This window comes from Leopardus geoffroyi, chromosome D1 (genome assembly GCF_018350155.1).
Source record: "Leopardus geoffroyi isolate Oge1 chromosome D1, O.geoffroyi_Oge1_pat1.0, whole genome shotgun sequence".
NCBI lineage: Eukaryota > Metazoa > Chordata > Mammalia > Carnivora > Felidae > Leopardus > Leopardus geoffroyi.
The window spans coordinates 77,249,781-77,273,933 of record NC_059329.1 but is presented as its reverse complement, the minus strand read 5'-3'; the positions used below and the strand labels follow the sequence as shown (position 1 = coordinate 77,273,933).

General features: G+C 38.9%; 1 protein-coding gene across 2 annotated transcripts in view; it reads right to left on the bottom strand.

Moving 5' to 3' along the window:
- The window catches only part of NELL1 (neural EGFL like 1), an 879,943-nt gene that overhangs the window by 24,870 nt on the left and 830,920 nt on the right, over positions 1-24,153 (bottom strand). Inside the window, exon 16 of one of the 2 annotated variants that reach the window (XM_045484781.1) lies at positions 20,353-20,493. The exons of the other annotated variant lie outside the window; for it this stretch is intronic. Within the exon in view, the coding sequence (XP_045340737.1) occupies positions 20,353-20,493 (141 nt within the window). The remainder of the gene's footprint in view (positions 1-20,352; positions 20,494-24,153) is intronic. 2 annotated transcript variants of the gene reach the window in all.

Sequence of the window (24,153 nt, the reverse complement as noted above, 5' to 3'; positions counted from 1 at the left end):
TCAAACCTCCCAACCTAGCCTCGAACAGTTTCCCTACCCTTCGAGGAAATGGCTCTGCAGAAATTTTAATAGCATAACAACTGTAATGGTACCTGCCTCAGGAGCTAAAAGTTCTGCAGGTTGATTTCAGAGATCAAGAGAAACATTTTTGTCAGGGGTTTGGTAGCAGGTCAATGTTTTCATTATCCCATATTCCACTTTCTTGAATAACTTTCATATCCCATCTAGTCTTCCTTTCAAACTCAAAACAGGTGATGTGTCAGAAAACAAAATTTAACCTGGGGTTTGAATATCCAGCTGTGTGTGTTCCGACTTGGAAATCATTACCAGACATTAATAGCTTGGAAATGAGAACAGAGCTTGGGGGTTTATTAATGATAGACCAGATAGAGCGCAGCTGCCTCTCCCATAGCTAAAGTAACATTGCCTCTTTTACAGTGGCAGTGAGAAAATGACAGGGAAAAATATACACACTGCACATCAGCAAAATTAAGTGGAAAACAAACAGACAAACAAAAAACAAAACAGGAAATCCAAGGTCTGAAGTGGCTTGCAAAATACAAGGCTAATGAAATTTTAACCTGCACAGAAAGTTTCAGGTCCCAAACTAGAACACAGACTATTAAAGATGGGGTTGATACACATTGGAACCATCAGAAGCGCTCCATCAGCATGAAGAGGGATTAAACTCATGTCAGTTTAATGAAACATGAGGGGTTCAGCCTGAAAAGGTAAAGACCAAAAGAAAAGTAAGCTACAACTTGGTCTCTTTGAGATGCTGTTATGTACCTCTTGGGAAGAAGTTCCAACGTCCCTCCAGTGTTAACTCCTCTTTGTTCCAGCCTCCTCCAGGAAGAAACCCTTTCCTACAGTGTGTCTCTTACCATCAGTGTGTAATTCTGTTACTCTCCAATGAGTCTTCCCTTTTTCCTTTAACTGAGCAGACCCTCTCTTTAAGCAAAGGAAAAAGAAACACACCTTGTTTGGGGTCACCCTTTCCTAAGCCATTCCCTAGATCCAGGTCTTTTTTTCCTCAGTGTCCACCACTAGCAGCGACCTCCATTTACGCATCTTCACCCTCTCCTAAATGTTCGCAAGCTTCCATGTGACCCTCTCTTTGAAGCCTAAATCCTGAAGTTTCTCACAACTCTTAGTTTGCAAAATCATCACCCTTTAATAAATTATAATATTTGTTATATTATAACAACTCCAAATTGTGGAAAGAGCCTAAATGTCCTTCAACTGATGAATGGATAAAGAAATTGTGGCTTATATACACAATGGAATACTACTTGGCAACGAGAAAGAATGAAATATGGCCTTTTGTAGCAACTTGGATGGAGCTGGAGAGTGTTATGCTAAGTGAAATAAGTCATACAGAGAAAGATACCATCTGTTTTCACTCTTATGTGGATCCTGAAAAACTTAACAGAAGACCATGGGGGAGGGGAAGGAAAAAAAAAGTTGGAGAGGGAGGGAGCCAAACCATAAAAGACTCTTAAAAAGTGAGAACAATCTGAGGGTTGATGGGGGGTGGGAGGGAGGGAAAAGTGGGTGATGGGCATTGAGGAGGGCATCTGTTGGGATGATTACTGGGTGTTGTATGGAAACCAATTTGACAATAAATTTCATATTAAAAAATGAAAAAAAATGTTACAATATTTGTTATTTCAGTCTAAATGCTCTCTTCTTTGACCCTTGTGGGGTATGACAGTGCCCTGTTCATCTTCTTACCTCCTTATTCCTCCAATCACTAATCACCAATCATTAATTTACTAACTACAAATATATTTATTGAGAATCTACTCTTTCCTAGACATAGTGCTAGGGACCGGGGATAAAATAGGCAAATACAGATATGGTCCAACAAGTAAGGACCCTGTGTGGAGATGTCTCCAATTTTTCTAAGGTTCCATCTCTGGTTGTTGCTTTCTTCCCCCTCAGAGGAAGCAGCATAACATACCAATGAAAAGCCTAAGTTTTGGAATCCAGCAGCTTTAGGTGCCAGTTAATGTGACCAGTTGTCCCAGTTGGCCTAGGACTGAGGGAGTCCCTGAGATAGGTGACTTTCAGTGCTAAACCTAGGAAAGTTCTAGGCAAATGGAGACAAATGAGTCACCTGCACCTTAGTCCCATCCCTGCAACTGTAGTAGATTTACCTAACATTTCTGAACCTTGGTCCTATCATTTGAAAAGTGTGGATAAAAAAATACCTCCAGGGATAATCTGATAATTTGAGTAAGCATATAAGACAATGCTTGTCATATAGTAATTTCTCAAAAATGATTAGCTGCTATTATCATTGTTCTTGTTCATACTGTGTCTGTATTTTTCCTCTTTCATAGCATTCATTTCATCTCATGAATTCCCTTGGCCCATCTTTTCAGGATATACTCAAATCCTTACCACCAGTCCTGAGCTCTTTGTAAGCTGACACCTTCATCTGTTCACTGTGGATTTCCTCTTGAATTCTAAATTCTCACACAAATTCTCATGGATTTGATCAGTACATTGGCCAGCCAAAGCCAGAAATGCTAACACTCTAAGCTCTCCCTGAACCCTGATCAGTAAATCTGGTGTTAATATTCAGTGACTATTATTTTTTTTTTAATTTTTTTAAGTTTATTTATTTTTGAGACAGAGACAGAGCATGAACTGGGGAGGGTCAGAGAGAGAGGGACACACAGAATCGGAAGAGGCTCCAGGCTCTGAGCCATCAGCCCAGAGCCCGACGCGGGGCTCGAACTCACGGAACGCGAGATCGTGACCTGAGCTGAAGTCGGATGCCTAAACCAACTGAGCCACCCAGGCGCCCCTCAGTGACTATTATTAAAAGGATATACACGATCTCGCGGTCCAGTGAGTTCGAGCCCCGCGTCGGGCTCTGGGCTGATGGCTCAGAGCCTGGAGCCTGTTTCCGATTCTGTGTCTCCCTCTCTCTCTGCCCCTCTCCCGTTCATGCTCTGTCTCTCTCTGTCCCAAAAATAAATAAACGTTGAAAAAAAAAAAAAAAAAGGATATAGTTGTTTGGGTTTTTTTTTTTTTTTTTTTTTTTTTTTTTTTTTTTTTGACACTTGATGAAGGTGGCTTGGTCACAGACCACATTTATAGGCTGTGCAAATTTGGGTGTTCTAATGCAGATGGAGAAAACAATTCATTCTAGGTTAGAAAACAAGAGTAGCAAAAAAGCAGAATAGCTTCCTAAATTAACCAAGTTGGTTTACGTTCTGCCATGAATAACTCATGCTTCTTTACTTAGTGATTAAATGTGTTCAAAATCAATACGATTCTGACCAGTGGTGAAAATAAAAAAATCTATATATTTTGAAATACTTGCTATCCAAAGAGAATTTTACTGCATACAGAGGCTACAGTGCTGATGCCAGCAACCCTAGATTTCTGTTTTTATGTATCTGCTTATAGGTGAGAGGGTAGGTTATGTTCTAGCAGCCTCTGCATCCCTGAGTGGAACAGTTATGTTTTACAAGTTGCTAAATGCCTAACACTGGGCCATACATGTTCTATTGTTATATTCATTTTATCGTGTAACAAAATTTCACCCTCAACTGAAAAAAATTACCCTCTTCCACTTTAATTTTATATCTCCTTTATGTTACCTTGTATGCAGAGCTGTGTTTTCTATCTTCCTTATTCATTCAGAAGGCAAATTCTGGTCTTATGTATCTTTGTGTCTCCCACAGCATCTTTATAGGGTCTGTTTCTTACTAAGAAATGCATAAACGTGTTAAATTTGAATCTGGTTGAGCTGTGATTTAAAAAAAAAAAAAACCCTTGTCCTTCAGGGACCTCCGTTTTCTCTTTGGTAAAGTATAGGAGTTGTAGAAGGTATTTTCTGAGATCTTGTCCATTTCCAGATGGTATGATTACTTTTTCCTTTGTAGGACTGAGCCTCTAATTCCAGTGTTAGAATATGAGTGGTAACAGATGGAGAACAGGAAAGAGGAGAATGGAAGAACCCAGCTTCAGGAGGACAAAGAGATTTTTTAGAATTAAACAGTTTGCTTAGACAGTCAATATTTATTGAAACACCTGTCTCTCTTAATGAGTGTTTACAAGCAGGTGCCAAAGAGGGAAAGTAATGAAGAGAGAAACATGGTTTTTCTGTCTGCATTGAAGCCTTGGACAATGTAATCCTTGGGGACAAATACACATGGGGAATCCAGGTGGGGTGAAACCGAAACTATTTTGACAAATCATTCTTTCAAACAAATTGTCAGATGAGAAAGAATGTCTTCTGTCTTCTGTGCCAAGGGAAGATTTTAGGCACAGACAGGTTACAAAATAATTTCATTTACTACCAGAAACATCCTACAATTTACATAGAATTCAAAGGTCAAAAAAAAAAAAAAAAAGAAAGAAAGAAAGAAAGAAAACAAAAAAAAAGAAAAACACCCACCTGGGTGGCTCAGTCAGTTGACCATCTGACTCTTGATTTTGGCTCAGGTCATGATCTCACAGTTCGTGAGTTTGAGCCCTATGTTGGGCTCTGCACTGATAGCACAGATCTGCTTGGGATTCTCTCTCTTCCTCTCTCTTCCCCTCCCTAAAGTCACTCTCTCACTCTCAAAAATAAATAAACAAACAAACATTATAAAAACCAAACATTGTCAATGGTACAATTCTAAAACCAGATCTCAGTCTAAAGAACAAGAGGGTAAGATTACAGCACCTAAGAATTCAGAACCTTCTATGCCTATTATTTATTGTCTCCTTCTACCACTCTGTTTATTTTGATCCCTAACCTCTAGGAAGTTGTCAAGTTCTTCCAAAAACTCTTTTCCACTAGAAGGAGAGTTAGGACACTGATGAAGGATAACAATGTGGACAACTGTGCTAAGAAGGCCAGTATCTACTGAGAGAACCAACAAGCTAAAAATAAACCTTAATGTCATCTAATGGTGTGTTTTCTTGGATGATCTCTTTTCTTGGATCTTCTTCTTCTCTTCATATTGCTTCTCCTAATTAACTGAATTAGTGAAAACAGATTTAGGGCTGCCTTCTATTTTGAAGGGAAATTCTCTGGAAGGATCTAGAAGGCATTTAGTGGAGTCAAGGGAAAATGAAACAAGGAGTAAAAGATTTCAGCCCACTCTGCTCTAGGCTTTTAGGAGACAAGTTCTGTTTATTGTGATTTTTTTTCTGTGTTTTTTACCCTAAGGGAGGTAAAACTATAAAGACCAAAATTATGTTGGTTTCCAAGGAAAAGCAAAGGAGGCCACTGACATAGATTCTCTCTTTGAGCAAACTCTCATCAGGCTCCTCTGAGCCCTCCTCTTGACTGGGCCTCAACCTTGGCCTATAAACACAGCAGACTCTCAGCACAAATTATTTTGTCCACCACATCCCTCCATGTTAAAACGTTTGAACGAAGAGTAGCATAGCTTTTACATTCAAGAGGAGGATCATTAAGATCACGGCTCAACCCCCCCTTAGGTTCCTGCATGGGAAGGCTCATAACTGCCCAGAAAGCTCCCTATTTATTTCAGCCAACACCTGTACATAGTAGGGCACCTGTGTCCAGTCTCTGTGGAAGATTAGGGGCATAACTTCAACAGAAACTGGTTAATAAACCCAGATGGGATTCACCTGGACCAATGGCCTTTCCTGCTTTCTGTAAATTTCCCCTTCTCTTGGCTCTACTCAAGCCCCCACTATTCTCCCCACCCCAACTCCTTCAATCTCCTTTTAAAAAGCCCAGTAACCTTGCACAAATCCAAGTTGAGTTCAATTCATGCTGGACCTTCTTCCCTGATGTAATAATTGTTATTGACTAAAATCTGTCCTTACCACCCAGTAAAGAAAGTATAAAGTTTTCTTTATACTTGACACCACTCAAGCTGCTAGAGGATAAACAAAATGAATTGTTGCAGTTCCTCTGTGGTCCAGCTCAGCTCCTCAAAGTAGCAATTAGGGACCAATGTCCTCATTCATAATAGAAATGATTTCTAAGTCCCTTTATTAATTTAGTTATTCAACAACTATTTATTGAGCACATAGGATAGGCCAGTAATTGTTCTAGGCATTGGGAATACCACAGCAAATAAAATAGAATTCTTGCTCCCGGGAATGTTAAATTTTAACAGGGTGAGGCAGATAATCTCTTCCGTGTATCTGACTCAGGGACCTGCAGAAGCTTTGGTGTCCCTGCCATCCCCAGGTACTTTTATTGCATCATTATTAACACATCTTTGTGAAACAAAGATTTGTATCATTTTATTGTGTATAATGATAATTTACAATACTTATACCCATATTCTTCAAAGTTTCAAAATCCTTTAAAATTCATGATTTAGTTCTTAAAAAAAAAAAAAAAAAAAAACGTAGAATGTTAGCCTTACCATCATCTCTACTCAAAAGATAACTGAACTCAGGGTCAAATAATCATTGCTTCTCAAATGTTTCTACCAAATTTACCTCTATGGCAGAACGGAATGACCACCCATTTCTCAGAATCCTGGACATACACAAAGGGGAAACAGTGAGTCTGAAATTATTTGAAGCTTCATGTTTTCTATTAGAAACTATTTTTGCCTGCCCCTCTATAGTCAGACTGTTTTGATAGATCATCTTTTTCTCAAACCACTGAGTAGAATAAGATTCCTCTTTTAGATTGATGTACCTTCTCATGTAGCAGCATGCTTTCAGTGACAATCGTACCCCAGTATAAGAAGCACAGCAGAAGGCAACACATGGTCAAGTAACAACATGCATAGGGCCATATGGCCAGTAAGTCCCTGAGTCAGGATGCAAATACAGGCATCTTGACTTTAGGTCAGGCTTGTCATCATGTGGTAGGGTCTCCTCCCTAAGAAAAGAAAAAGGATAAAAAAAAGCCAAAACCCTCAAGGCAACCTGGCTACACGCGTATGTGACATCTCTTACGACCTTGTAACATGAGACCATTTAATCAGACTGCAGGCTTGTGTGTGACCATATATGAGAGACAAAGAAGTAGAAAAAATATAAAAAACTACACCACGTAGTATTCAGGGGTTCAGTTTTTCGGGTACAAACCTAACAGCCATGTTGGCACAAATAAAGTTGCTTCCTGGAAAGAGAAGCTTCAGTGTCACAATTCTCTGTGTGAGAATCCTGCTACAATCATACTATGGCGGGTTCCCAATTCTACAGAAAATGAATATAGTGATATCTTGCAAAGGCTAAATGGTCAATTTCCAATACACCAACTGGTCCACAGATTCTCAAAGTATTAATTAATGCTCACTATATGTAAAAATTATTATTAAAAATAATAAAACAAGGACAGCAAGCTTCCTCTCTAAAAAACATAAGAGTTAATGGGACCAATTAAAATCCTCACCATCTACTCTAGTAATGTGGCTTACACTCCTCTCTGTTTCTATTGCTGGGGCCATTATAATAGCATCTTAACTGTTTTTTCTGCTGATATCTCCTCAAACATTAACAACCTGATCATACCACTCTCTCATCTCAAGAATTTTTTTTTAAGCAGGAAAATGACCCAGTTGGAGTTGTTACAAAGCAACCATCCAGGAATCTACAGAAAATTAAACTTGAACCCATATTCTATGTAGATATTGCCTCTAAACTGACTGCTTCAGTAAGTCACTTCACAACTTCTCGGCTGAGAAATTGTTACTTGCTGTGTGGTAGACCTCTGTGTTCTTCATTTTATCCTTCTGTAAAATGGGGAATCATACCCCAATAGCAGGGTTGTTGTGAGAACTTTAGTACAAAATGTGATCACACAGTAGCTGCGTGTTAAGGATCACGATCAATAGACAGCTAATTCTGATGGCCTCGCTTTTCTCTGAAGAGACATTCCAAGCAAAAGGAATAGGAAGAGCAAAACCGCATAGGTGTGGAAAATCACAATGATACACATATGAGAGAGGGTTTAAAATCGTGTAAGAAATACTACTTATTTACAGCTAAATATTTATAGCAATTTATACAGGTCAATAGTTCAACATTGAGAGACAGTGATATTGTGAAGTAAGATTCACAACTTTCAGCTCCTTAGCTTAGAAAACAAGACCCTTTATCATCTGGCTTCTAGCTCTATTTACAAGGCTCCTTTCTTGTTCCCCACCTACAACACACTCACATATATATCAAGTACTTTATCCACCCTGGAAATGTCACCATCCTTTGGACACATTTAGATCTCTTTCATGACTCTGCTCCAATCAGACTGCTATTCCTGCCTGGAAAACTTACTTTAATATCTACTCTTCCCTGGAAAAAATTCCTTCTTATCCTATAAACTTGGTGAAAAAAAAATCCTACTTTCTGTGAAAGATTCCTATGTACATTGCCATCCCCATATGCCCTAACCCAAAAAAACAATTTTTTTCCTACGATTCTTATTTTTATTTATTTATATATCTAACTGTTCGACAGTTCATCCTCCCCCAATTCCTGCCCCTTCCTATTTCCCAGTTTCAGACTAGAAGGGTGAAATGTGTGTCTCACTGTGTGCCTAAAACTTAGCACATGGACTAGCACAGACCAGACCCTCTCAACAGTTGCTCACTGAAAAGGTGAATGGTGATTTTTATGTTGACAGTGCTTTGTTTGGTTTGAGTATAATCGTTTAAAATTCCCTGCTCGTAAATCCAGAGGTAAATATTTCACAGCAGCATAAGTAATCTCAGACTAAAACAAACAATTCAATATTTATTTCAAAGAAGTCATAGATGCTAATCTCTGAGTTGTTGCACAGACATGATCTTTGGTTCTAAGACATCCAAGCCAGAAATTTCTGTGATGAAACAATTGTTTACACTGTGCTATAAGAGGCAGGAAGCTGACACCTACGTGTAATTAATTCAATACCAAAAAGTGTTCAGAAATCGAGAAAGGCAAGTGAACATCCCCTGAGATCAAACTGTAGATCCCCAGGTGGAAAACAACAAGAAGTTAAATCAGGGTGGTGACTGGAAACACCGAGGCTGGATCCTGGTATTTCAATGGTGGTTTTTACATGGCTGGGGGAAGATTTGTGACTCTAGTGAAAAATTATGGTTCCCCTTCCTCCAAAGGATTCATGTAGACACATATACACAAACTTGCATTCAGTTTCAGGGCATTCACAGAGCCCTCTGAAGGCTTTCAATGAAACCTCCAAGACAGTGATCATCAAACGTGAGTGGGCATCAGAATCAACTAAATGGGGCTTGTTAAAAAAAAACAGATCACCAGCCCAGTCCCCAGACTTGCTGAGTTAGTAAGGTCTGGGATGAGGTAGAAAGTTTTCATTTACAACAACTTTCCAGGCGATGCTGCTGCTACTGGTCTAAGGATCACACTTCTAGAACCACTGCTCTAAGCTACATGGAATTGAGTTCACAAAAAGTAATGTTAGGAAACTTTTTTAGGAATACTGCACTCATTTTGTTGTCACCCAGTTGAGACTATCGACTATTCAGGACAAAAGTAAAACAACAACAACAACAACCCAAGTCATTTCAAACATACTAAAGATTTGGCACATTGCAAGCTTCAAGATTCTATGCAGGAGAAAATCAAAGTTGCCTCTACTGTAACTTAATCTTTCCAAAAAAGGCCAAGTTCACAATGACAGGGAAGACTTAAAGAAAACTGGAACTGCACTGCAAAGCACCTTTTCAGGGAACACACCAGCCTTTTCCTTCTGTGTTACCCAACTGCTACTCCCTCCATACCAGGCCCCTGCATGCTCTACACTCCTTACATATTTCCCTTTCTCAGAACTCCCACTGGAACTGTTCACACAATGCAAAATCGTCCTCCATGGCCTCTGGAACCAGGTGCCATCACTCTTTATGGCCCCAGAGTCTAAATAAGCACCAAGCATCTAAGTATTGCTTTTGAATTCCTGTGACCCAAGACATCACAGTACCAAGTCTTCATTTACCACAGTGTTAATGCAATCTTTTGGATGATTATTACCAAACTAAGAGGTCAGGAGAGCAATATGAAAAGGAGATAAAATATCCATTCCAAAGTGAAATATGTTTATCAAAAATATAGAGGCTGGCATTATAGGGCTTAGGGACAAACCAGCAATATCCCAATAAGCCTTTGGGAGATCACTCAATAGAGGAGAGTTCAGTGATTTCATTTTTAACGACCACAGTAAAAAAGAAAGTCATAGACAAAAAGCCACATTCTTTATAACAAAACTCAATGACAGTATAAAAACTACAGGTACTTAAAGGACAAGTAGTATGCTCAATAACCTGTTGTTATAGAACTTGAAAAAAGCCCTCTTTTGAGCAGGTCATTATTCAATGATACTGAATAAATGAGGTTTTCTGGAAATTCCTAAAGCAGGCTATTTTCATCCTTGAGTTTTCATTTAGTCTATTCTGTAGAGTACCAAATCCACTTCAGGACACTAATGTCTAGTAAAGGCTCTGACAAGTCTTGCAGTTAGTACACCAGGTTAATTATATTTCATTTAGGATTTTCCAAATATATTTGCTACTAAAACCTTTCTTTGAAAAATACCCTAGCATTAGTGTCTAGCTGTAGACTTTGCTAAATGCTCTGCTTGAAGTCTTGCCCCACTTCTGTTTTAACCACTGATGCCAACTGTGGGGAGGAAAAAAAGAAGCTGCAGTAGTCAAAATCACTTTATTTCTTTCTTTATGCTAGGCAAAACCCAGACCCCAGTTAAAAAAAAAAAAGTATATATATATATATATATATATGTATATATATATATATATACACACACACACATATATATATATATACACACACATATATGTGTGTGTGTATATATATATACTATAAGTAATTATATATCCTATATATAAGTATATATATGTATTTATATAAGTATATATATATATTTATATAAGTATATATATATGTGTATATATATATAAAGTATATACAAAGTATATATATAAAAGTATATATATATATATATATCCTATAAAGCACAGCTGTTCTTCCTAGTTCAATGCAACTGGGGAAAGGAGGTAGCAAACCACTCAGGCCTCAGCAGCTGAGCCAAGGATGAGCTGGCTTGTTCACCTGCACTGCTACTGTTCTTCAGGTATGCCTGCCATTTGAACTCAGGAGCTTTTGATCCCCCCGACTGCAACTGGCCATCACGGAGAAATACTAGATGTTCCCATAGCCTTGGGGCCAGCTCTGGGCAGAGGAGCATGTTGATGTATGCAGGTGGCTTCTCAGATGGCCACCAACATTTGTTGAGATACGTGAGGCTCTCCTGAATACACTGTCATGGAGCCAAATCTTAGTTTCTCGTGTACACACGTGTAAAACAAACTAAATTTAAAAATCATGGACTTGATGTATCTGCAAGCATACAGTGAAAGTTGAAGATGGTGTAATTATCTGAATGATCATCACTTAATCTAATCCTTTCATAAATTATCTTTAACTAATACACAATTGACTGGGGCAATTGGGGGAGCAGAAATAACATGGGCTCTTTCACACACGGCCAAGCTACCTGTGTTTCCCCTCACTTGCTACCTATTTCCCTATTTCACAAAGGAGTTTTGGAGGTTAACTGGCACATGGTTGGCATTTGATAAATAAAAATATTAATGTTACCATTTGTGTAGCAAGACTTTAGCAGGCAATAAAGCAATATTTTGTTGCTTAATATTTCAAAAATATTAAACATGTAAACTCTTTGAAAAGATGTTGGTTAACACTTTCAGGAAATGAAAGCTACCAATCAATAGCTTTATGACCGTGAATAATTTATTGAATATCTCAGTGTGCCTCAGTTTGCCTATTATGCAGAGATTATAATTATATTTACCTGATAGAATTGTTTTGAGGATGAAATGAGTTAGAAAATATAAAGCTCTAAGAAAAGTGCCATCACATGAAGTTATCAAGTAATCTTAACTACTACTAATACACCAAAACCTTCCCACCTTTCATGTCTAATTATCACCATGTGGTTACAATGATGGTTCTCTCTGATCACTCTCTTTCCCAATTACCTATTTTATAGTTTTGACCACATAATTTTGCAGTTAATTATAACCTGTTTCAGAATGCTATTGGTTGTTTCATGTATGTTGGTTTTTATCTCCAACTTGGTGTTTTAAAGTTTCGTACGGGATGGAAGAAAAAAAGTCCCTAAGAGATGGATTTTCTGCATCTTCCACATCACCTGTCTCAGTGCTAAGACCACTGCAGGCTAATTTTTATGGATAGAAAATTTGTAACATTGGTATGCTTATAAAGGGTTTTGTTTGTTTAAATAGCTTATTTTCAACTTCTTCCTTTTTGCCCATGTGATCTTCACCTGGATGAGAAGTGAAGTTCCCTGGCTCCCCATGTAACCAAGCACTGCTCCAAAGCACAAGTCCACAGTTGTTTTATCTGCTCTATGGCTGATCACAGCTGCTGTTAGGAAGGTATTTGAACATTGTCACCAAAAAGATACTAAATAGGGCCAAGGTGGCCTACAGAACAGACCCTCTAATTAGTTTGAGATCCTGTTAGAATAATTCCCTAAAATGTCTGGTTTTAGTCTGAAACTAAAGTGGAGAACAGTGCATAGGCCTGCTGTGTCAGCCCAGAAAGGCTAAAGGTGACCACGAACCTCAGGTTCATACCTGAGTTTAGTGCAATGAATTCTACTCTGACATCATTTTGTGAAGTATTTATCACCAAAACTTGAGTAGGTGCATTTACCTTTCCTGAGCAGCCTCTAGAATATATTCAATTTATCTTATGTGCTGATCTGCTCCAGGCTTACATATGTATGCACGTATGGCTGGACTTGAAGGGGAGCAGGAAGCTTCCTGAGAGTCCAAAGGGACTCATTTTCACTTGCTTTCACTTGACTCACATCTGCAATTGTGTGTTAAGATCCACTGTGAGGCCATGCTCAGGTATGCAGAATATCACTTCTATTAGAGGTTGGCAAATGTTCTTAACCTCTCCATCTTGCATCCTGACTATACCAATCTCTTTTTGTATCCATTCCCTACCCAGGTGCTATCTGCAACTGGTCTGTCAATTTGATCCATTTTGGTGACATGTGGCAATTGTTTGTCATGCAACTGAGGTCCTTAAGTCACAAACCACACTTCATACTGTTTCTAGCTAGAAACAGCTCCATGGGCCAGGTGGCATCTGCCTTTGGGAAGGCTCTTCAATAATAGAAAATCTATTATTTGGGGCGCCTGGGTGGCTCAGTTGGTTAAGAGTCCGACTTCGGCTCAGGTCATGATCTCACGGTCCGTGAGTTCGAGCCCCGCATCGGGCTCTGTGCTGACAGCTCAGAGCCTGGAGCCTGCTTCCGATTCTGTGTCTCCCTCTCTCTCTGACCCTCCCCCGTTCATGCTCTGTCTCTCTCTGTCTCAAAAATGAATAAACATTAAAAAAAAATTAAAAAAAAAATCTAGTACCTGGCTGAAAACCAAATCTAAAGTTTCTAAAGTTCTTTGGCAACAAATATCAATTTTGAAGTCAATGAGACCTCACTAACTACTAACAAGGAAGGGTGGGGTGTTGTTTAACTGAAAATACTTTCATATGCAAGGGGGGCATCCTTATTGTTTGCAAAGAGAGAAAATCCAATGACTATCCCAAGATTGGGGTGTATGACTCTGTCTGAAGTCATCTTAGTCTGAAACAGCCTGGTCCACAACGATGCTTTTACCACCCTAGCATGCCTCTACTCTGAAATAGAAAAAAAAAGCACATTTGAGCTTACTTTCTTAAGGATTTTTTTAAATGCAACTTTCTTTCATATTAGAACAATTTGTATAACTCATGTTTCCATTTTGGCTCTGGACACCAGGATAGTCACAAGCATCTTTGCTGACTTTGATGGTGACTAGAACTTCCTTATTTTCAAATATTTTTATTTTAATAACTCTGTTGAATATGTTTTCTTTATATATAGAAGCAATTGCTTTTAAGAGGCAGAGGATAAATAAACGAATGGAAAAATCAGTATAAGTTAGTTGAAAATCTATCCACCACCATTTCTCATACTCTTTATTCCCAACCCTTTCCTTTGCTTTTTCTACTCTGGATTCATATGGTGAAAAATGCAGCAAAGGTAATGATATCAGTGGATAGCCAGCTGTTAAAAACCTGCCACCTTGACATCCTGTCCCCGGTCTAGCAGGATGACCCAAGACACAGGCCGTGAGTCCACCGGATACAATAATTCCCCCATGCTCTTGATTCACACAGAATGTACCAAACTGTCCATCTTGGTCTCATTCATTGTCTCTCATTTTCTCTTTGCCTTGTCTCCTGGAATTCCAGCTTCCCTGCTTAACATCTTCAGTCATGGGCTCATAGCTGGCCTCCTGCCTTACCGAAAGCATTGCAGTGTTAATATATCAAAGGCAGAAGCTTTGGGTTCACACAGATCTGCAGTATGGTCTCTGTGCCATTTCTCAGATATGGAATTTGGGACAAATTATCTTAATCCTGAGACCTTATCTTCCTCATCTTTAAAATAGTTGATAGTTGAGGTCTTCCTATTATTAACTTCCTAACTATTAACTACTTCCTCAACAAGTAAGAGGTCTTCCCACTTACTGGAGTTGTGAGAACTGAATTAGATAATGCATGAAACTCCCTGGCACGGTGTCTGGCACACAGCATGGGTTTTCAGTTCGTGATAATGGCTGAGAGCTACCAAGCACTTAAAACGCAAGTGCTGAATGCTTTTTTCCCCTGTTAGCTTATGTAATCCTCACAATTACTCCACAGCAATTTATGAAGATGGCACTTCTGTAAATTGCTTAGAGAGTGTCTGGCACCAAGTAAGCTCTCAATAAATGTTAGCTCTTATTAGTATTACTGTTGCTGTCTTCATTTGACAGGTGAGGGATTTGAGGTGAAGTGAGGTTAAATGTTGACTATTATTATCTACTACTTGCCAGGATATTTGCATATAAGAACACTTCTATTACAAAAAATTTGACCAGCAAGTATTATTTTAATCATTGTATGCCAAGGAAACTAAGGATTAGAGAGGTTAAACATCTGGCCAAATGCCACTCAGCTAGAAAGTGGCCAAGTTGGGATTTGATTCCAGGCTTATATGCACTTGAAACCTTCCTCCCCTCTGTATCACACTGTCACCCACTAAGCCTTCATAACTCCCACCCATCAGGAAGCACATCCAGGTCCTAGTCCTTTTTATCTCCACTCCCATGAGAACCAGGCACTGGGCAGTGAGAGCAGAACCCAAACCATTCTCAGAACATTTCAATCCACCCTAACCTATGAGCAAGTTAAAAGTGAAATCTTCCTGAGTGATTCCAACAGAACCTTTTCTGGCTGTTTTATGTTGCTTTGTGAGTTGATAACAGTTGCAGCAGCTGCTCTGACAAGTAAATCTTTGTTGGCTTGTTTCCAGTGATCAGAGAGCAGACTCCAGGGTCTGGGGACCTGCCTCACTCAAGCAAGTTCTACAGAAGCAGCATTAATAGAGGCCGAGGGGCCATGCCCCATAAGAAGAGCCGTATGTCACCCCTCAGTATGCTGCTTCATCAACAAAACAAATTCTACTGGAATTTGAAAATTCTGTTCAATAAAAACAACAACCAGTGTGTGACTAATACAATTTAATTCAATACAAATCTATAAAGGATATCAAAGTATCAAAATATCAACCAACTAATGGAGAAGACAAGCCTGATCTGGCAAGTTCCATAAGAGATTGCAAATAAATGGCCACGGGGATGCATAAAAGGGAGATGATGAAGATGAAGATGCTGATGATGAAGATGATCTTATAGAAATTCTATGATGGTAGTTCTCTAAATTAACTCAATATTCTTTCTACTGACTTGGAGACTTAAAAAAAAAAAAACAACAACAGATGACTCTGTCTATGTCCCCCAAAAAGTCAACTAAATCAGAATCTCCAGGTGTGCTGGCCCATCATAAGTATTTTTTTAAAAGCTACTCAGGTGAATCTACTGTGAAACAGGTTTGAGAATCACTGGTTTAGGAAACAGGACTTCATCAGGATTTTGACAACTGGAAATGAGGACAGAGGGATGGTTAGAGAAAAGCATACAAGTAAAGGACTTAAGGAAAGACAGTCCAGGGTTTGGGAAGAATGGAAGAGGGATTTGAGCAGGCTAGCAGATCCATGCACAGTGAGAGAGGAACCAGAGGAAAATAAAGTTTCATTTGCAGGAGCAAGATCATGGAGATAGACTGACATCGAGGGAGTTTGAATCTCCTTTTCAAAATATGTAAACCCCTGCTCTTTACATATGCCATTGTTAATTATACATTAGTTCCTATTTCTAGATGACCCAGATAATTATGTCTAGATAAAAAAGCAACAGCTCAAAACTTCTATGTTGCAACTGGGAATCCCTGACTCCCACTGCCGCATCTAAACAAAGAGCACACTGCACTGCACCCTACGGTAGCCACTGTAGGTAATCATCCTGTGTGCAAATACCATTGGGCAAAGTTTTGTATGCACAGCTCTCCTGGAATTATAAAAATAAACAAGCATATGAGAAAGGGGCAGATAGACACACAGTCTGTTAGACTCCTCAGTAATGCTGATTCTGTCTGCCTCTATAATACCTAAGACTGATCGTTTCTTCAATTAGATGATGCACTTTAGGAGAAAGAGGCAAATCTTAAGCATTTTTCTCATGACATAGTAAATGTGCATGTGTGCTGGTTCTTCTGACATCAGTAACATGCAATGCTTACAGCAACTGATGCATCGATCAGGTATTATTATTTCCATCTGACAAAAATGACATGGAGTGGCATGCAACTGTTCTCCTAGACTGCCTCATTTTGGCTTCTAACACATGCCATTCCCAATATTATTTCGGGAAAAAGCATAGTTGAGTCATTGTTGTCAAACACCTTTATAAAAAGTTTTACAGGTTGTTTCAGATGCTATTTCTTTATGTGTAAGAATTAATAGATGATGTTATTTAGGGCCTGGTGTGATAGAATAATTTCCAATGCTATTAAGGTGTATTTTGATGATTCAGAATATTTCAGGTCATAAATCGCTCAAGAACAGAGGTCTTACCTGATTCATACCCACATTCCCAAAACTCTTAACACAATGCTAGTGTGATGGCTGTTCTCAATAATTTTGTTTTCTGAAATAAAACTCACATGATTTTGTGATATTTAACATCTTATGTATTAACCACCATCCACACAACTAGTTATGCCAAGCCAAACAGAAAATAAATCCGACTTGATATGGTTTTTATTACTTCTAGTCCTTCAAACATTTGATATATATGCATTACTTGTCCCATTTGTACCTACACTGTTCTAGGGGCCGGAGGGACAGTGGCAAAATATGAGCAAGGTCTCTGTCCTCAATTTTTACCCTTGTGGCAAGAGACAATTACACACACAGGTATGTACAACAAATTGAGAATTAAAAAATGTTACAAAAGATAGCAAAGAGAGTGATTTAGTGAAGTCACCAGAAAAGGACTACTTCAGATAAAATGGTCAGGGAGTGGGATTTGAGCTGAGAATTATATAAAGAAAAAAGACAGCCATATAATGACAGGCAATGAGTGTTCCAGACAGAACAGCAAAGACAAAAGCTCTGAAACTGGCTGAGTTCATTGTACGTTCAAGGCATGAAAAGATTAAAAAGGCTAACATCGATAGGAGTTAAATCCAAGAAGTAGGTAGAGGCAATATTACCTAAAGCCTCGAAGTCCACATGAAGATTTTAGAAATTTATTTTCCATTCAGTGGGAAGGCATTAGAAAGGTGTAATACAAAAATGAAATGATCTGACATATATATGTTGCACCATGAACAGAACAGAGCACCATGAGAGCACCATGAACAGCATGCTCTCAACTACCAAAGAAAAACTGAATGATGGCCAGACTTCTGTTCTTATTAAGACCCATTCACAAAGTTACTTCCAAAAGTGTGGAAATGAAAGGGCATTCAGATTAAGAATTACCTGAATTAAAAATGCCACTAATAAAAACTACTCTACTGCCTTGTCAAGGAGTCGAGTTTGCTATAGTTTTCCTGTGCAGAACAGAGATCAGTTCATGGAAGAAGAAAGTGCCTCCTCAGGGAGGGCAGGAGATTTGATACCCCGGCATTCAACTTAGCATGGAAGAGAAGAATCCACAGGTGAGGTGACCATGACATCTGTCAACTGAACGGGGACATTTATGGGAGTCACAGGGTGCTATGGATAATTCCATCAGAACAATAGGCATAAACTGGAACTGTACCTGGTATCTGGGGTGTAGAGTTACCCTTCATTTAGGCTTGAGTCTCAACCTGTATTGAACCAACTATGTGGCTAGGAACAAGGTATCACCTTTCTGAGACTGAATTTCTTTATCAGGCACATGAAGTGGTTGCATTTTTCTCAGTGACTGAATACTAACTACTAAAGGGTCTTACTGAAGAGACAGAAGAATGAAGTCCATTTCACACTCACAGAGCAAATACACTGACAGTGGTACAGCGTGTCAAGCCATAGAAACATACATCAGGGTAAAGCTACAGTTAGCAGAGGACAAGAGTGAGAGCTCCTATGAAGACATCAAAAAATGCCTCATGGGGGTCTCGTGGCACATGAGCTGAATTGAGGAAAAAGAACAGAAATTTGTATATGAATCAACATGATCAAAGAAAAGATAGGGTCATCTTCGATTCAAAGTTCTGTTCTCTCCCAGCCAGAAGGGAGAGCATAAGCAAAGGCACATAAGTGTGCAAGGCCATGGCAGGTCCAAGCAGTTATAAAATTGGTTTAACAAGGTGATCTCTCAGCCCCTTTATCCAATAAAAAGCCAAGAGTCTTCCATTTAATGAGGTCAAATACACTGTTTAAAAATGACATTTTTATTTTTAGTGCCCAAATATAACACCACATATATCAGTATTCCATCTCTCTACCTCCATTTCTCAATAACAACTGCCATTCTATCTATGCCTATTCAAGTAACATTTATTCACACTGAGGCACACACATACAGAAGTTCTTGGCCATATGTAAAGGAAGTATCTGAAGACCCAGGATAAATGTAAACCTCTCCCTAAGGTCACAGATTTTTATTTTAAGAATAAAAGAAACATATACAGAGCCGGGGACAGATTGCTGAATATGTAGGAAAATTTAAGATAACAGTAACATTCAGTCCACATTTAACAGGTGTCAATTCAACTAGTTCTCCCAGCACTCCTCTGACCTAGATAGAACATTTCCATTTTTCAGATGAGATAAGGGAGGTGTGGACTAGATAAGATCTTGCCACAGGGAACTTAGAAATGACAGAGCTAGACTCTGACTGCAGGGAGTCTGGCTCTAGGATTCATGCTTTTCACAACTACACTGCATGCTTCTCAACAGTGGCATCAAACTGTGGTGGACAGTTCATGCTGTGCACCCACTGTTCCCTAATTCATCTTTACTGTAAAACAACCTCAGGGGAGAAGTTGGGAAAAACAGAAAAACATTAGATCTCAGTAGCAACCATTAAAAAAAAAAAAAAAAAGATATGCAACGAGCAAAGACAAGAGAATGAATGAATTTTCAAAACCAAATTCGCATTTTCTAATTCAGCAGTCTGGACCCAAAGCCAGAATGCTTGCCCTTTAGGTCTGTCCAAATCAGCCTAAAGAATTTAGCTGAGTTCACAGGACATGACATAAGTGGAATGGCCAAGGTTCTCATGGAAACAATTAGAGTTTTGATCAGTTGTTTGTATTTTATGAAAGTTGTAGGGTCTTGAAGATGAAAAACTGTTAATTTCCTCTGTTCGGCATTTAACAGAATCTCAAGCAGAACAGTGATGAAAGGAAATTTTGTAAGGATGATGGTGGTAATAACAATAATAAGGTTAATGCAGCTATATTATGTTTGCATAACAATGTAAAGCTTACAGTTTTTAAATGTGTGGTATCCCACTTAATCCTGGCAACACATATATATCATTATTCTACTTTTATCACTTTCACAGAAGAAGGCTCACAGAGGTGCAGTATAAGAGCTGGAATTTAAACTAAACTTTCTGTCTAGTAGTATTTCTTCTTCTCCCACTTCTGTTTCTCAAACTGTTAAAAATTTCAGCAAGCCATCATGATTTTACTTCAAAAGAACTAAAAGCCACAGCATACAGACTCAGGCTTTGATACTCTGACTGCCCCAGTTTCCATATAAAAATCCTAAAACCCCACACTGCATAATCCCTACCTAATCCCTGAATTGTTGAGGGAGGAAATTTGAAAACTAATGAGTTTAACCAGCAAGGGGTCATATTTTAACATGGAAGCTGAAAAGAGTGCCAAAGCAGGCTGCCCCTCCTGCAAAGGTCCAGAAGGATGAGGGCATGGCTAAAAGCTGCTTACCAATACAGGACTCCCCGGACAGTGAATAGGTCCCATCGTCATGGAAACCGCTTCTGCACTCACAGTGGTACCACCCTGGCAGGTTAACGCAGCGGGAATGGTTGTGGCACTCAATGATTCCCTCTGTGCATTCATCAATATCTGCCTCAGAGAAAAACACAAGCCCACCAGGACATTAAATTCTTTTGACACTAACCTTTCAGTAAACACCTAAAACATGCTCATGTCAACATAGCAGTTAAAACTGGTTAGTCACCCAAAATGAAAGTTGCAGGAAAAATCAAATCCCATTTTTACCCCCGAATCCAAACAAATTGAATGCTATGGGTGTGTTCTCATATACTAAATAATAAATGAGAGCTGATGATCATGAAGACATCCTATCCTGTTTTGTTGGCTTCTGCATAATCAAAAAGTAAATTGAGGATGTTTGGCACACTTTAGGTATTGAGTATATATGGCTTTTTCTTTATGGTTTCCAAAACAGTAATTCCAGATATTGTGTGCTGTTCCTTGGAAATATCTATGAATAAATAAGCTCAGGAAACTCTAGGTTAAATAGTGTTAAACGGGTTTCTTTTGTACAGCGGTATCAAAGAGACAGCATATTCATATGCCTTGCAAAGCTCAGAAAGAAGAAGAATTCTATGCACTGTTTTCCAAATTTCTGTGCCTGAGGGTTACTTTTTCTTGGGATATCTCTAGGATCCTGTGAGACTAATGTTTTGGGAAGCATAGTTGGGTAACTACTGCTCCAATTACTTTATTTACAATTTTTTAAATATTTATTTTTGAGAGAGAGAGAGAGAGAGGCGGGCAGAGAGACCGGTACACACAGAGAATCCAAAGCAAGCTCCAGGCTCTGAGCTGTCAGCACAGAGCCTGACGCCAGGCTTGAACTCACAGACGGCAAGATCATGACCTGAGCCAAAGTCGGATGCTTAACCCACTGAGTCACCCAGATGCCCCTGTTCAGAATTCTTTTAAAGCTTAAGTACTTGATTTATGAGAGTCAATGAGAGATCCTCATTCTTCAAATCATTCCTGATGGAAGGACATGTTCTGGGCTTTGTTTGCTCTAGGATCTGGCTTTTTCACATAAGCAAATGCCTAGATCATGCACAGATTCTCTAGCCCAGAGGCTTGCCTCTGAGCTGAAGGAGTTGACACCACTGTAGAAAGACGAGCTGTCAATTGTCATGCCAGGGTCAGCTCATTTTTAGAGAATCTCTCCATGTAATTATTTGTTGGAATATAGCAATTGTTGCCTGGGAATCTTTTACCAGTTCTCCTGTTAATATCTTAACTATGACAGTCTTATACAAATAGAAATCTAATTAATATTGGGATATAACACATCATGAATAAAACACATTTTGGAATCTTTTTCAGCAGTGCCCTGCTGTAGGCATCATCTCAGGGGCAATCAGCTACCAGTGTTTCTATTACCTTGACATGTCCTAAGGTGTGCACAGGGCTGTGAATGTAGCTTGCAACCTGTCAGTCTCATGTCATGGCATCCCAGCCAAGTAAAAAGAGAAAAAGTACAGCTCTTTATACTAGGCAAATCCAGCTTTGTGTTGTTGCTGTTGTTGTTGCTGGCTGCCATCTTCCTCCTTTACGATTTGTTATCCTACAGTCCTTATAGTTCTTTGACACATAGCATCCCTTAGGTTTCTTTTTCCTCATTGTTTTTTTCATTTTAATTTCAGTATAGTTAACATACAGCATTATATTAATTTCAGGTGTACAACATGTTGATTCAACAATGCTATACATTACTCAGTGCTCATAATGATAAGTATACTCTTTAATCCCCATCAGCTATTTCATGCATCCTCCCTCCCCCCTCTGGTAACATGAGTTTGTTCTCTGTAGTTAAAAGTCTGTTTTTTGGTTTTCTCTTTTTTTTTCACTTCCTTGTTTGTTTCTTAAATTTCACACATGAGTGAAATTATATAGTATTTGTCTTTCTCTAACTTATTTTGCTTACCATTATACTCTCTAGCTCCATCCATGTCATTGCAAATGGCAAGATTTTATTCTTTTATGGCTGAATAATACTCCATTGTATATATATACCACATCTCTGTCCGTTCATCCATAAATGGACACTTGCTTGGGCTATTTCCATAATTTGGCTATGGTAAAATACATACACTGAAATACTAATACGACATCATGCTGCAATAAACATGGGGGTTGGTGGGGGCATGTATCCTTTTGAGTTAGTGCTTTTGTATTTTAGGGGATAAAAAACCCAGTAGAGTGATCACTGGATCACAGGGTGACTCCATTTTTAAATTTTTGAGGAATGTCCGTAGTGTTTTTCACAGTGGCTGAACCAGTTTGCATTCCCAATACATGAGGGTTCCTTTTCCTCCACATCCTCACCAACACTAGTTCTTTCTTGTGTTGTTGATTTTAGCCATTCTGACAGGTGTGAGGTGATATCTCATTGTAGTTTTGATTTGAATTTCCCTCATGATGAGTAACATTGATCACTCATGATCTCTTCATGAGTTTCTCTTCTGTTTGTCATCTGTATGTCTTCTTTGGAGAAATGTCTGTTCATGTCTTCTGCCCAATTTTTTAATATATTTTTTTAAATGTTTATTCACTTTTTGAGAGACAGAGACAGAGTATGAGCAGGGAAGGGGCAGAGAGAGAGGGAGACACGGAATCCGAAGCAGGTTTCAGGTTCTGAGCTGTCAGCACAGAGCCTGATGCGGGGCTTGAACTCGCGAACCATGAGATCATGACCTGAGCCAAAGTCGGATGCCTAACCAACTGAGCCATCCAGGCGCCCCTTCTGCCCAATTTTTATATTGGATTATTTGTTTTTTGGGTGTTGAATTGTATTATTTCTTTAAAATTTTTTAAAAATTATTTATTTGAGAGAGAGACAGAGACAGAGAGAGAGAACGAGTGGGGCAGGGGGGCAGGGAGAGGCTCAGGGCCAGCATGGAGCCTGACACAGGGCTTGAATTCATGAACTGTGAGATCATGACCTGAGCTGAAGCCAAGAGTCAGACAGTCAACCAACTGAGCCACCCAGACACCCCTGTATTAGTTCTTTATGTATTTTGGATACTAACCCTTTATTGGATATGTCATTTGAAAATATTTTCCCCCATTTCATAGGTTGCCTTTTAGTTTTGTTGACTGTTTCCTTCACTGTGCAGAAACTTTTATTTTGAAGTAGTCACAATAGTTTATTTTTGCATTTAATTACCTTGCCTCAGAAGACATATCCAGAAAATGTTGCTATGGCCAATTTCAGAGACATGACTGGCTACGCTCACTTCTAGGATTTATATGGCTTAAGGCCTCACATTTATGTCCTTAATCCACTGTGACTTTATTTTTGTGTATGGTACAAGAAAGCAGTCCAGGTTTTTTTCCATGTAGCTGTCCAGTTTTCCCAGCAACATTTGAAGAGACTGTTTCCCATTGTGTATTCTTTCCTCCTTTGTTGAAAATTAATTGACTATATAGCTGTGGGTTTATTTCTGGCCTTTCTATTCTGTTCCATTGATCTTTGTGTCTTATTTATGCCAGTGCCATACTGTTTGACTACTTCAGCTTTGTAATATAACTTTAAGTCTGGAATTGTGATACCTCCAGTTTTGTTACTCTTTTTGTGAGATTACATTGGCCTTTTGGGGTCTTTTGCAGTTACATGCAAAATATAGGATTGCTTGTTCTGGTTCTGTGAAAAATCCTATTGGAATTTTGATAGGGATTGCATTAAATGTGTAGATTGCTTTAGGTAGTATAGACATTTAAAGAGTGTTTGTT